General features: G+C 50.3%; 1 protein-coding gene across 1 annotated transcript; it reads right to left on the bottom strand.

Annotated features, from left to right (window-relative positions):
* Nucleotides 1–3,457: 3,457 nt before the first annotated feature.
* LOC102699202 (protein shisa-2) lies at nucleotides 3,458–11,177 on the bottom strand. Its single transcript, XM_006627756.3, has 2 exons — nucleotides 9,702–11,177; nucleotides 3,458–6,082 (listed from the first exon to the last, which is right to left on the bottom strand). Exons 1-2 carry the CDS (start codon nucleotides 10,003–10,005, stop codon nucleotides 5,520–5,522), a joined length of 867 nt encoding a protein of 288 aa, XP_006627819.1. The 5' UTR covers nucleotides 10,006–11,177; the 3' UTR covers nucleotides 3,458–5,519.
* Between the last annotated feature and the right edge of the window lie 2,320 nt (nucleotides 11,178–13,497).

Genomic DNA, 13,497 nt, shown 5'->3' with positions numbered 1-13,497 from the left:
TACAAGGTAGTGTCAGGTGTGCAGCAGTGCCAGGGTTATTCCATTTTAAGATATTCTCCCTCTTCCAAGGTTTGCTGTGCTGTCAAGATCGGTTCCAAGAACCCTGTGTTTATCCCCACCACGGGTGTCTCTGTGGGAGATGCACTTTTCCCAGCGTTCCATACCAATCCCGATACTTTTGCCTGCCCTATGGGAGCCTGAATCCAGGAGCTGAGCCCTGAGCTGATCTGGCTGTGCGCTGTGACGGCCTGTCAGCAGGTGTGCCCAACTAGCGCTCGGCCCTTCTTGTCGCTGGCTCTCTGAAGCTTTTGAACAAGTTAAAAATAGCCCCCCGAGGAAAGGCCTTTTATGAGAAGTGCTCAGCTGCCAATTTCAGGCGAATTTTCAGGGTGCCGAGAAGAACCGCCCAGCGTAGCTGCCGCGTGAGACTTACTGTTATTGTTCTAAACGCTCTCGTACAGTTGAACAGCTGCTCGTTTTTTCCAAAACAGTTCCGTCACACGGTGGGTCGATCGTACGAAGATAATATGGGCTATTGCTAGATGTGGGGGGGGGGAAACCAACATAAAACATAAGACTTGAGCATTAAAGCCCGTGGAATATGAAAGGAATGTTAACGGAATATGGAGGCACAGGGCACTTCCCAGAAAGGGAAGAACTCGGATTGTGGTGTCGTAGGTGTGTGTAGCACTACAGCAGTTTCTAGGTGTGTGAGGTGGAGTAGTCTTAGCAAGACCCCCTTTCTCCTCCAAAACAACTCGGCTGTTTCCTGCATCAAGACTGTTGTTGGAAATATGAGCACACAAACCATAAGGATGATTTTAAACTTCCAATGTGGAGAATGGATTCCCTAATCCATGCAGGGGGAATGTCTATCTTGTCAAACCTTTCCTAAAACTCCTCCTGTATCCCACTTTGTTTCGTAGGCGCTTTTCACTGGGTTGGTTTCCATAGAAACCTGCCAAGGACTAACATAAAGCTCCAAGGAAAATGTAGCATCTTTTTTTTTTTGGTTCTGGGTGGAATAGTGAGAAACAGTGCGCACGCCTGTGAACCTGCAAAGCTTCTTTGTTCCTGTGCCGGGCCTGCGAGTGGGATGAAGGACTCGAGCACTGCCCCGGTGGTGGAGCCCTGAATTTTAATGCTCTGGGTGGCTGTGATGAGGCTCGAAACAAAACTAGGACACGATTTCCAGTGACTTATTAGTAGCTGATTTGTGAATTCTGAGACCCAAATGTTTTTTTGCTTACAATTCTTAATACTATTTCAAATATAATTGAACCTACGATGGTTTCTTTGATAAGTATATCTGTTTTGAAGCCATCCAGACTCATTATTATTATTATTATTATTATTATTATTATTATTATTATTATTATTATTATAGCCATGGCAGAGAAGGCACAGACACCGAAAGGCCGCAATTTATTCCTGGGTACAGTGAGCACAGGACCAGCCTCAGCTGAGTGGAGCCTACAGGAGGGAGTGGAAACACAGAGGAGTTCAGAGATGTATGATGGAACCAGATAATTTACAGCCTTAAAAGTCAGTAACAAGATCTTATATTGTATACTTGACTTTATGGGCAACCAGTGCAGAGATTTAAGAATAGGAGTGATGTGCTGTGAGGGTCTGGTGTGAGTCAGTCATCTGGCTGCAGTTTTGGACATACTGTAGTGTAACCTAAGGAGAAGAGTGTTAGGGAGCCCACAGAGTAAAGAGCAGCAGAAATCAAGTCTTGATGTTATACAGTACATACAAGGATCAGGCACTCAGCATTGGACAATGATAAATGTCTAATGTAGGAGATATGTCCAAGGTGAAATAAAGACGGCTCTGAAGACAGAAAAGGACTGCAGCTGAGGTGTGAATGGGGGCTCTCCAGCTTTTCCAGGTGACACTATAGTGCTTACAGCTACAAAGTAGGGACTAATTTTGTCCAGTTTTATTAAGTGGTAAGGCATGGGTCCTAGAAACCATCTTTCATGCCAAGATGCTTTATGAATATCTACCTGGGCAAACGAGCGTAGGGAGATTTTACTGTGCATTCTGAATAATTGTCTCGTTGTTATCCATCCTGCCCCCTATTAGCTGGGCTTTGCGCTGTGCTGTGCTTGTAGCGACACTACTCCCTTGCTGTTTTCGTGAGGAGCTGCGCTGCCTGCTTGTGAAACTACAGTCTCTCTCTGACCCGCAGTGACACTGACCCCTCTTCACAGGAGTCGCAGCCCAGGCCCCTGGAATGCAGGGCTCAGAGCTTCCTCACTGCCTGAATAACACCCCAGCAGGGACTCTTGTCCCATTGAATGAGAACAATTCACGAGTCCTGGACAAATCTGTTCAAGTGAATCTTTCCTTCAAGAGCCGGCCCTGAGGAACAGCCGGGGAACATTTTAATTGCTGTGAATGACAAGCTGGGAGACAATGAGCCTGAAAGGAGCCCTGTGTTTACTACAGCGTTTTGTTCCTGGTCTTCGCCGCAGTCCCAGGAACATCTGTATCTTGTCAGCTCGGAGAGAAACTGAGCACAGTGAACATCTAGCTGGACACTTTAAATTAAACAATGGCTACAGATTGGTGTGAACTCCCAGCTGAGTACCCCAGGACAGACTGAGGAATTTCCCCAAAGTTTCCCTTCAGCTTCCAAAGGCGCTGTGTTAAAGAACGGTGACGATTAGCTGGTCAGATGACAATCCCAAACTCACATCAGCACCTACTGAATGGCCTATTGTTTTTAATCTGTCATATTTATTTCTTGCTGGGTAAAAAAAAGCAAGACATTTGTACTGACAACACATGTAGAAGAGGAGACGGCACAAATAAGTTCATTAAATCTTCTTTTGGAGGGAGAAGTCCCACGCTAACCATGATAATGAAATATGAAACCAGCATTATATTACTCAGGAACAGAGAGCTATGCAAGCCATATTCTTAAGGAATCTTGAATTAAGTTCAGTCAGGTTTTTCTTCTGAAGTGGTTGCTCACAATTCTGGGACCACATTCTTTCTTAAAAAAGGCATTTTCTGGCTCCAATTATTGATTTATTTTTGGAATACTTATCAGAGGCTTTTTTTTCACTTGGTGCACTGCACTAAAGAGATTTGTGATCGCCTGGCTAAGACTCACTTGGCCAGGTTCAAGTCTTCTACCAGACATCTAGAGAGAGGGGGGTTGTAGTCTGGAGCTGAGTTTCTAAATGCTTTTCAGTGTGGCAGTTAATGGTTTCTTTCCCATTGTAAGTCTGCTTCTTTGTTCTTTCTTACACACACACACACCCTGAGAATTGAGGACGTTGTACTGTCAGAGGCAAGGAATACAGTGAATAAAACATGGGCTCTGTTCAACTGGAGCATAAAATATGCTGGGCAGATTTGTTTATGAAAAAGGGTCAACATTTTCCTACACAGTGTCTGATCTGTTGTCCGACTGGTTGAATTAAACTGAAAGCACACGTCATTCCACACCATAGTATATTTATTATGAAAAAAAGAAGTTTTATCTCATAGAAACCTCTGTCACCTGGGGAGCAACTGTTGCCAATGTGAGCATCATTTGACAATGACGTACGTTACAGTTATCAAACAAAAAAACAGATTTTGTAGACCTTTTTTTTAAAAAAATACAGATGAAAAGAACATTTCTACACAATAAAGCTTAAATATATATATATATATTTTTGTGCAAGTAAACATACAAATTGTTTGCCCTGAATATCTCACATTGAGAAATGAGAGAGAGAGTGGCACAGTTCGGTTTAATGGCAGCAGTTGGATCAGTGAGGCAGATTGATGCTGTGGCTTCATACAGTCCCAGTCAGAGCATCTGACACATTCAGACCAGGAGATCAACACTACAGCAGGAACAGCCAGACCCGTCAGGCATTATTGCTGTATCGGTGTCGTGACCATTGCATCTGAAGAATTACTGCACTGAGGCCTTTGCAACCTCAGACCATTTCAGATTCAGTACAATTCTGTTAGTCTATGTCCAAACCGTTCAGACCAGCACAGAGCGGCTACTAATGTGCTAAACCTCTGCTTCTTCTGTCAGCTTTTCAGTAAAGAAAAACCCAGCCTCCGCTCCACATGTGCTGGACAAAAGACCCTGGGTACATGTGTAGGAAAAGGGAGTCCTGCGAGACGCAGAGACATCAGCAAGGGTGAGCGGTTCTGTCTGTGGGTCCCGAGGACGCCGCTGCCCCTGTCCGCCCCTCTCCTGTGGCTCAGCAGAGTTAATGAAGTGGAATGGTGTGTCGGCCAGTGCACCTGCCAGCTGTCAGTCTAACTCACAGTAATCCCTGGTGACAGCAACACGGTTCACAGTGCCGGAGCCAGACGGTCACACGGATCTCTGCCACACCGGGAGATGAGATTCAGAATGCACTCGTGTCAATAAACACTCCTCCTCGTGGCTTCTGATTCGGAAAGCAGACTGCGTCTGTGACTGCGTCTGTGCGCTCAGGCATCAGGGGCACCTGGATACAAAGAAAACTCCAAAAGGTGCAAAGGCTTGCAGCTACTGTACAAATGGTTTGTGCCTGTTGCGAACTTGTTCTCGACATTTCTTTTCTGGGTAAACATGGAAATACCTAAAGAACCCTGCGATGCGCCTCTTATCTGAGGTCGCTACAGACCTGCTTTTATTCGTGAACAAAAAGCAGACGACTAGATCGACACGGACAACATAGCTGTAGTTTTTTTCTAACAATTAAAAGCAGAAGATTTGGGAGTTGAGCACCGTGGCACTGACTGCTTTCACTTTATAATTAATTTGTGTTTTGAGCCGAGATGTGCTTTTACTGTGGCTCTTTCTCATATCCATGTTCACGCAGGAACAGGCGGGCATGTGGACACAGTGGTGGCATCTGGTTTTCTCAGCGGTCCATTAACCAGGTTGATTATATCAGTATGCTCTTAAGACTATGAATTAACATTGCAATACTGGTACGAAACAGGGGTAGCAGGTAGTTTCCAGGTTACAGCTGGGCAAACCATGCAATGTCTGAACTTAAAGGAATTCTAGCTGTCAGGGAATCTGGGATTTAGGGATCCCTAATCTGAAGTGATTTCGAGCAGATGACAGTGTCGTGCGACACTCTTCCAGTTGTGCACTGTGACGGATCAACGGCGGCGCTCAGTCCCCTGCTTACGCCCCTGTGATTTGGCCTCAGGCATGCCGTCTCCGCGGGCGCAGCCCTTTCTCCGCCTCTCCGGATGAACGGCGGCAGCACACGCGCCACGGCGCACTGCACGGGCGCAGGGCGACATCGCCAGCGCCGAAGCAGAAGCAGAAGAAGAAGAAGTCGGATTGCAACGTGGCGTGAAGAGACGAGAGAAGCCCACGCGCCCCTCCCAGTCCTCCCTGAGGTCCTGTGGGCTTGGACCCTGCTCCCTCTGGGCGTTCCCCGTCCGGGACCGGCAGATCCAGAAGCGGGGCCTCTTCCTGCCCCGCGGGCCCCGAGCACCGCTCTGCGTCCGTCCCGCGGGCCGGCTGTGAGCTCCGCAGCCCCGCGCCCCCCTCACACCGTCACGGCCGGGTGCTTCTGCTCAGAGCTGGCGCCGCCGGGGGGGAAGGGGGACTGCAGGGGCCTGTAGCCGCCCTGGGCGCTGTCCATGAAGGCGGGGGCGGGGGTCATGGCGAGGGGCTCGTGGTGCACCGCGTAGCCCAGGTACTGGGGGTGCAGGAACTGGCCCTGGTGCGGCATGATCTGCGTGGCCTGCTGGCAGTTCAGCACGGAGAAGTTGGTGGGCATGTTGACGTAGACGTTGCTGAGGCCGGCGTCCGGCGGCAGGCAGCAGTTGGCCTGGGCGCGGACCATGGGCGGCCGGGCGGCCGAGTTGGCGCTGGAGCTGGAGCTGGTGGCCGTGCTGGACTGGCGGGAGGAGGAGCCCCGCGGGGCCCCCGCGCCCGCGATCATGGGGATGGTCTCCATCAGCCGGGCCCCCCCGCCGGGCCCCCGGCTCTGCTGTGGCTCCTGCTTGGGGCGCAGGCAGCGGCAACAGCACACCGCCACCAGGGAGCCCAGGATGACGAAGGCCACGAACACCGAGCCCACGATCAGGAAGGGCACGTAGATGGGCACTGCGGGGGAGGAGAGAGAGACGGGGAGGTTACAGAGACTGGCGCGCGGCGGTCAGCTCCACAACCCCTGCGGACTTCAGGACCAGGGATGCATATCCCAGGGGCCTGCGGATGCCGTTCTAGCTGAATGCGATTAGAGAACAGCGGGACCGGGGACGGAGATGGCGAAGATGTTCGGCAGCGACCGGGTCAAGGCTGTTGCCGACACCAGCGGAAGTGGACCCACAGGCTGAGACACGCACACACGCACGCACACGCCAAGAGAAGGGATAAGACCTCCCAGCTCCTTCGTTGTAATCATGAAATCTCATGAAAAAACCCTGGAGACCGGGGTGGGCGAGGGGAGGAACTAGACGACCCTGAAGCACCTGAAGTTTAAAGTAGTGCACAAGAAGGAGCAACACTCAAAAACGCTGGGCTTGCTATGGGATCCTGTCCCAGCTGCTCCCTCCTGAATCACAACCCTTGGAAAAAAAAAATCAGCTGGCAATTCTCCCCTTGACTGTGAAACAGAATTACCTGCAGTTTCTAAAAGCAGGAATTTCAGCTGCACCCACGACAAACTTACACTTGAAAAGGGGACAGCCTGTTTTTCCTCCTGCAGCCAATCACTGCTGTTTTAATTAAAAACCTGACAAAAAGTCTTTAACTGCTCTGGGAGGTAATCAGCTCATAACATTTTGATCCTCTTTAATCCGGCATAACTGATCAGCCATGTGATTTTTCGTTCGCTCTCAGGGTTTGCGGCCGCGTCCTGCCTTCTGGAGGTGAACTCGTGTGGCATTTGAGCCGAACTCAAGACAAACTGGCCCCGTCACCTTGTAACTGCCTGGATGCAAAACAAACCGGATTACAAAGCACGGCCCTGAGATGTTTCTTGCCGTTCTGCTTGACTGACTGCTGTTGCTTCCTTGAGAAATGATACATGTGAAACATTTTCCCATCCACCTCTTTCAGAAAAGACAGAGATTTTGTTACCGACTAAACATTCCTGTCTTTGCCTTTGAATGGAGGACAATGGGGGCTCCTGGTTTCACTCTGATAATATTTCACGACTTGAAGAGAGTTAATATATTAATGACTGCAAGTTGTGTGGCAGTGCTGGTGAACAATTTAGCTCATTTTACGCAACCTGCAAGAGAACAGGTACATCTAGGAAATGCACCTTATATGAACGTATGTTTTTCTTAAATCAGTGAAGAAATATATAGAGAGAGATTTAAATATCTGATGCTCTAAAAACAACAAATAATGAAGGATGCAGATCTGGATCCTGCTGGATTTCAGAGACAAAATCCTTACGGATTCCTGCAAGCATGATTTCTTTTTCTCTGTCAAAGCAGTCCTTCAGATCCTCCTTGCGGTATTCCTGAAGGATTCCTACAGGATAGCTTTCGGGAGTCTGGAAGGAATTTGACCTCGGAAGATTTTTTTCAGAAAAACCCATGGAATGTATCTGCGGATTGGTGCTGCGCTCTGAATATAAGCCAGGCTGGGCCGCCTGACTCCGACACCCACAGCTGCTGGGCAGTGGTTCCCCAACTGGAGCCTGCAGATGTCGGGGGACCCCAGAATAGCCTTCAGGGGCATTCCGGTGGGGGGGGTATCCACTAATTGGTAAACACTTCACCCTGAGATCAAAACGCTTCTCCTTACCAGAAAGGCCTCGACTGAGCTCAGTGAGACTCGTTTCCCTGCCGGACGGTTTTGAATATTTCATCGTGTGTGTTATTAGCAATGCCCTACAGAGACCTCTTCTCCAGGGGATCTGCACCGCGTTTGGGAAACAGCCCTCAAAAACTTTCCCCCTCGATACCTAAGGACCGAGGACTGTCCCTCTGGTCCATGGGAACGACCCGTCTTTAAATCGGACCCTCTGTCCAGATTCTCTTCTCCATGGAGCTGGTGTCCCCCTCAGGGGGACAGAGCGCCCCCAACCAGATCTGTGTGCTGAGGGGTGAAACTGCCTCGTCTGGCCCTGCACTGCTGTTACAGGCCAGTCTCTCATCCTGACCGCACAGTTCCTCACGGTTTCTACAGGCTGTCCGGGAGAGAGACTGTAAACGTACTACAGGCTGATAAAGTCTCAACTCAAGTAGCAATGCAGTCCCCCCCCACTAGAAACACACAATGAGTAACTTGTAACATTGCATCTGCTTTGTGTTCCCCATGGTCTGATCACAAATGTTTCACTTTGCATAACCCTTAGTGTTAATGGAGCAGAACATTGAGCACACAAGTCACAGAGCAGACGCCTGGCTAGGTATGAGTGCTCCATGGCTCTGATCAAGGCGCATCGGAAACGTCAGACCGCCTTGTCCGGTTTAATAAGGTAGGTACAGTCAATGAGGTGAGCATTCAGCTCCCCGAGCGAGGCAACTACAGTAGTCCACACAAGAAGTTAAATATGATAGAAATCATGGTGGTAACGGGGAAAACAGTTTGCAAAAAATGGACAAAAATATTCAAAAATGCTTTGAGTGGATCTCTGTGGATTAAAACGATTAATTTTCCTTGTTCCAACCCTGTGTTCCCAGGCAGTAAGATTTATATGTGGGCCACATGAGCGTGGATATCGCCGAAACATCCCCGACTGCAGCACCGATTATGAACAGTGAACACAGACGTCTACCGCTCGGGTAATGTGTAAAGTGAGGTACACGTTGGAGATCGCTTAAGAAGGTTTTAATTACAACGTGCATAATCGCTCTCACTAACGCCACCGACCCCCTCGGGAGTCAAGACTGCGGAGTTTCGCGCCCCCAAAGAAGTTAAGACATGAAGCATTTAGGGTCCGAATTTGAAAAGAAAAACACGCCGTCTGCTCCACTGACTGTGCAAGCGCTAGCAAGTTAAGGCACTGAAGCGTCTTTTTACATTCTCTGGAAAATTGCTTACTTTGGCCGAGACACACAGCTCGACTTTTCTAAACTAGGTGACAGGCAGGCCTACTGATATAGCAAAAAAAAATAAACGCACGAAGTTTAAAAAAAGCGATATCTAAACAATGATGTAGAGGGACTTCTTTAAAAATGTATTTACCTTTCTAAAAACGTTTCCACACTTCGCACAAGCATTTCGAAATACTTGTGGCATACTGGCGTCTATCAATAGCACAGCAATATAAACCCCTTGCATAGTCGCCACTAATTTAGCAATTTAAACATTGTTAAAAGTCTACTATTCGCCGAGACAGGACTGTGATACCTCCTGGACAGCTGTCACCGGCAACTGGCGAGTTAAAAGTGACATATTTAAAAATAAAAGGGGTAATTTGCAGGTTCTCTAGTGCCCGTTATTAACTTTCAAAGCTTTTAACCGATACCCCTTTGCTAGCCTGCTGTTCCAGCAGTAACACCAGTAAGTACACACCAGGATTACAAACTCCGCAAAGGAGCCAGTACATAAAATACAGCCTTGGGTGAACCTTTAAACGACGCGTCCGAAAACCTACACGGACAAAACCGCTGTTACAAAGTAGAAGCGAGCGAACTGAATCCTCTCACACGGGCGACCCAGCTCTGCGGGCGTTGCGCTGCGCTGCGCATCACCGTGCTCGCCGGTGGAAAGCGGCGTGTCCCTGCGGGAGCCCGACCCCCGATCCCCGGCCCCCGGGTACCTGCGGCGTTGTCCCGGCTGTCCTTGCTGTCCGCGCCCGTGTCGGGGGCCCGCCGGTCGTTCTCGCACGACCCCTGGTCCAGGCGCGCCTCCGTGCTGGAGCAGCAGTACCTCAGCGCGCACTTGCCGCAGCAGATCGTGGCGTCCACGCTGTCGAAGCGCTCGGGGCACTGGAAGCCTTCCCGCCAGGCCCCCTGGCCGTCCAGCCCGCCGTGGCAGTACTCGCCGCTCGCCCGCACGTCGGCCACGGCCAGCAGCAGGGTCAGGGCGAGGGCCGAGCACAGCGCCGAGCCGTCGCCGCGCATGGCTGACCGCACGCCGGGCGCACCACAAGTGCGCGCGTTTGACACCGCCTGTCCTCTCAGTCTAGACGGAGGGACACACGCATAATAACATTCACAAAGACGGCGGAGGTCCTGTCATTCGGCGAAACTCCCCCGCGGATAAGGCGCTTGGTTCAGGGGGCGACACGCTAAAAGCTATAGATTGCGATCCCGCTGCTGTTCACAGATTTGAGCCTGTTGCACTTGAAGAAAACGGCAAAAAGGCGTTATTTAGCATGAGCCAACGAGTCCGTCCTTGCCGATTCCTCGACTGGCAGAGAGCGGCTGGTTCACATGCAGTTGTTTCTCGACTGGCGTGTGAGTGAAGTCCGGCCGCGGAAAAACAGCTGGTCCCCCGCCGGAGCGCAACACCGTCTGCGTGCTCTGCGGACGAGCAGCGGGAAACAAACTTCTTCTCATTCAAAGTTTCGCCCGGGATCCCGGGAAGCGCACCCGAACGGACCGGTCACGTGTAATCCGATTCAGTTTTCGTTGTTGAAACGAGTTCCGTCCGTCTCCATCAGCCCGAGAAGCCGGTCTTTCCTCCGCTGCGCGACTGGGCAGCGCTCTACCAGCTCCAAAACCCGCTAAGAGCATTCCCAGAGCCAGCAGCGGGACACCTTGGGGACGCAGGGAAAAACAACAACACCCGCTTGCGGGTTAACCAGAAAGTCTCGAAACGCACAGATCCCCTGAACCGCAGAAGAGAGCCCGAGTCTCCAACGTCTCCCGACACAGACTTGACGCTCATCAGTGTCCTGCGGGCCGGTCAGTGAGAGCTCACTCCCCTGTGCAAGCGCCTGGCTTGACCGCTGCCTCGCCGCCGCCTCCTCCTCCTCCGTGAGTCAGTGGGTTAGTCAGCGGGGGAGCCAGGGTCCCTCTTTTCAACAGCGGGCTCCGCACTTGCGCAGTGAGGGCGGCGCCTGCAGATGTCAGCGCTAACGAGCCCCACTGGCGTTTGGGTTTCGAGGGTCCTGCGAGCGGGCGGGGTTGCGGTCCCCCCCCCATCTGGGTGTTTGCTTCGCCCCTCGGGAGCTGCCGTTACAAAGGACTGGGATCCTGCCATTGTTAGGGGGCTCCGATTAGCAACGGCAGCTTTCGTTTGCGGGCGGAACGTCCCCCACGCATCGCCTGTAACTGTTGAGGGAGACGGTGTCGTCCCCTTGTTTTCAAGTGAGGGCTTTTTAATCAAGAAGAGGGACAAGGAGACAGCGGCAGAACAAGGTTCAGATGACCACTACACACAGTCACTCTTCCCCAGTCATTACTCTGCCCGCAGTGCTGTTTGCACCCCACGCCACCGGGCTACGCTCTTCGAAAGCATTCCCAGTACTTTAAAACCGAATGAAACGTTTCGGTTTTACAATTCACGTTAAACTCAACTAGTTTCGATTATAGCTAAGGTGTTGCCGATGTACTCTCTCGGATACATCCGCAAACATTTCAGGTACAGTTCAGAAACATCGGGTGAGCGATTCAGTCCACATCTTTAAAAGTAGGTAAATTAATTAATTAATTGCTTACACTTATATAGCGCTTTTCTGGACACTCCACTCAAAGCGCTTTACAGGTAATGGGGATCCCCTCCACCACCACCAGTGTGGAGCATCCACCTGGTTAAAGAAGTGTTATATAGGTATAAGCGATCATCAGATTATCAAATAATAATTTAGAAAAGCAATACAAATCTACAACTGGAATCAAACGCATGTATTTTATTATTGGCAGTGTGCAAATGAATCTATTAAGAGAACAGAGCCACCCTCTGGATTCACCACCGCAAATTCTGCGCTGGGAAATCTTTCGGGAAAGATGTCCAACAGAGAGCCGCCAGCTCCACCATGTGGAAGAGAGGGGTACTACAACCACATAAAACGAAATGGGTTCTCTTTTAGAGAGGGTGCGAAGACGTGTGTGTGTTTCAGTAGGAAGTTTTTGAAGAATGCAGCTCTACGGTTCTTGTCTTGAGATTTCCATCTGCTATAAGTGACCCCACGTTTCCCCACTTTTTGCTGTTTTGCTAATGCTGTCACCCTGAAACCACTGGCAGCCCACTGGAGCTCAGCAGGCGGGAGCCTGGTCAGTACCTGGATGGGAGAGCTCCAGGCTGCTGCTGGAAGAGGTGTTAGTAGGGCCAGTGGGGGGCGCTCACCATGCAACCAGAGTGCTCCTGCACAGTGATGGGGACACCATACTGTAAAAGAGGCACCATCCTTCCGATAAGGCATAAAACCAAGGTCCTGACTCTCCATGGTCATTATTTTTCCCAGGGTGATTCTCGAAAAGAGTAGGGGTGTAACCCTGCCATCCTGGCCAAATTCCCCTAGCCTTTACCAGTCATGGCCTCCTAATAATCCCCATCTCTGAACTGGCTTCATAACTCTGTTCTCCTCCCCACTGAGAGCTGGTGTGTGGGGAGCGGACTGGTGCATTATCCAGGTGGGGCTGCACACTGGCGGTGGAGGGGATCCCCATTACCTGTAAAGAGCTTTGAGTGGAGTACCCAGAAAAGCGCTATTTAAACGTAAGGATACAGAAAATGTTCCGACTGCGACGCCAGTGACATGCTAGTGCGCCCTCTGGTGGCCGTACATCTGAATACAACCTGGTTGGCCTCAAGTACTGAACAGGCAGTCTGAGGGCTGTTCCACCACCATGTCACAGAAGAGATGACTGTCCTTGTTTTTTGCTGTGTGTTAATTCGCCACTTCATAGTAAACAAATTAGATGGACAGTCTGCCAATAGTAGTTTCATGGGCCTATATCCAGTATTCCTAAACCATGATTTCTAAGCTTGTTTTCCTTTAACATTGTTAAAATTATTTCACATAGTTCAGTCATTTCTTCAAACTATAAATCCTGTCTTTTTGGCGCACAAGTTAAATTTAATTGGAGGAATTTTAAACAGATTAACCAATTTAGGTGCCATATTATGCAGCAGATTCCCAGTCATGTGCAGGGAGGAGTGCAGGGGCTGCCCACTATGACTAAAGCTATTAAAAGACATTTTCAAGCAGCCGCCACCGACTGCAGGAGTTTATTTGGACGAACGTAATGAGATCATCAGCGGCACTTGGAGCTGTGGTGGCCAGCAGAACCAACGGAAGAGATGCTCCTGAGACCCTTTACCCAAAGGGGGTGGGAGTGTGGAACAGTCTACCCAGAACTGGAATGTTTGGATGAGTAGAATGTTTGGATGAGATCCCAAGATCAATTAGCTGCTAACAAGCACACGGGCTAGATGAGCCGAATGGGCTTCTCTCTGTTCCAGTGGTGTCATATTACATTTACCCTCAGGCAGTGGTGGGGTCCTGAGCACTGTCTCGGCGTGTGTGTGTGTGTGCCAGAGGACCACCACATCTGGCCCAGAGGACAGGCCTAGGGTAGCAGGTAAGGCTGGCCTGCGTGGCACTGTAAGAGCTCCAGGGTAGCCAGATCTCTCCTCCCTCTATTTACAGCCTTTTCAGGGCGGAG

Source organism: Lepisosteus oculatus, chromosome 5 (genome assembly GCF_040954835.1).
Source record: "Lepisosteus oculatus isolate fLepOcu1 chromosome 5, fLepOcu1.hap2, whole genome shotgun sequence".
Classification (NCBI taxonomy): Eukaryota; Metazoa; Chordata; class Actinopteri; order Semionotiformes; family Lepisosteidae; genus Lepisosteus; species Lepisosteus oculatus.
Note: the sequence above shows the minus strand (reverse complement) of the source record. Positions and strands in the feature narration are given on the sequence as shown.

Coding starts and splice junctions, on each gene's coding strand:
- LOC102699202 (XM_006627756.3), bottom strand. CDS start 10,005: ATGCGCGGCGACGGCTCGGCGCTGTGCTCGGCCCTCGCCCTGACCCTG. Junction 6,083..9,701: donor CAGCCGGGACAACGCCGCAG/GTACCCGGGGGC, acceptor CCTCCCCCGCAG/TGCCCATCTACGTGCCCTTC.